Genomic DNA, 985 nt, shown 5'->3' with positions numbered 1-985 from the left:
TGGGGTGCCTCTGGGGCTGCCCTGGGGCCCTGCGGCATGCCCAGCCGTGTGCTGCCCGGCGTGCCGCCAACGCCCACCCAGCGCCCGCCCCCGAGCACCCACCCCGCCCCCTCCCTCCCTCCTCCGGCCCTGCAGTGGGGCGCGGTGGAGCGGCGGCCGCGGCGGTACGACTGGTCTGGCTATAAGCAGCTGTTCCGCCTGGTACGGGCGCTGGGCCTCAAGCTGCAGGTGGTGATGAGCTTCCACGCTTGCGGAGGCAACGTGGGGGACAACGCACAGATCCCGCTGCCGCAGTGGGTGCTGCAGGTGCGGGGCTGCGGGGCAGCGGGGGGCAGGGGGGGCAGCCGTGGGAGGGGCGCCGCCGTGGGCGTGTCGCAGGAGCAGCCGCTGTGCTTGCCGTTCAAGCCTGGGCCTGCCCACACCGCGCCCACACGCTCAGGCAGGCGCCTTCCCCTCCTTTCCCCTCCCACCATGCACCTACCACCCCCACGCATGCCTCCTTCCCCACCACACCCGTACCGCACCCTTGTACCGCCCCCCTGTGGTACCGCCAGGTGGGCGACACCGACCCCGACATCTTCTTCACCGACCGCCCGCGCGACGTGTTCCCGGGGCAGCGCAACCGCGAGTGCCTGTCCTTCTTTGCGGACGAGGAGCCAGGCCTTCTCAAGGGGCGGTCGCCCATGCAGTGCTACGTGGAGTTCATGCGGTGAGGCGCCTGCGGGGGGGGGGGAAAGGAAAGGGCGGCTCTTTCCACCCTGTGGTTGAGTGGCATGGCCTTGGGTGTGTGTCGTCCTGCCATGTGGAGTCCGTGTGATGCGGGGGCTGTGTGGGGAGTGCGGGCTGCGTGGCGTGCCCCCATTCCACCCAGCCGCGCCGCCCCACCCATCCACCCAGCCGACCCCACCACACACCACCTGCACCCCTCCTCACCTCACCTCAACCCAACCTCACCTCACCTCTGTTCCCCGCCCCCCCCACCCCC

The 985-nt window shown here is 71.5% G+C and overlaps 1 protein-coding gene across 1 annotated transcript; it reads left to right on the top strand.

Moving 5' to 3' along the window:
- Positions 1-36: 36 nt before the first annotated feature.
- Positions 37-713, top strand: CHLNCDRAFT_139821 (hypothetical protein; the record flags this gene model as incomplete). Its single annotated transcript, XM_005842584.1, has 3 exons — positions 37-48; positions 136-306; positions 555-713. 3 exons carry the CDS (start codon positions 37-39, stop codon positions 711-713), a joined length of 342 nt encoding a protein of 113 aa, XP_005842641.1.
- Between the last annotated feature and the right edge of the window lie 272 nt (positions 714-985).

This window comes from Chlorella variabilis (genome assembly GCF_000147415.1).
Source record: "Chlorella variabilis unplaced genomic scaffold CHLNCscaffold_268, whole genome shotgun sequence".
Taxonomy (NCBI): domain Eukaryota; kingdom Viridiplantae; phylum Chlorophyta; class Trebouxiophyceae; order Chlorellales; family Chlorellaceae; genus Chlorella; species Chlorella variabilis.
This window is presented reverse-complemented; position numbering and strand designations above follow the sequence as displayed.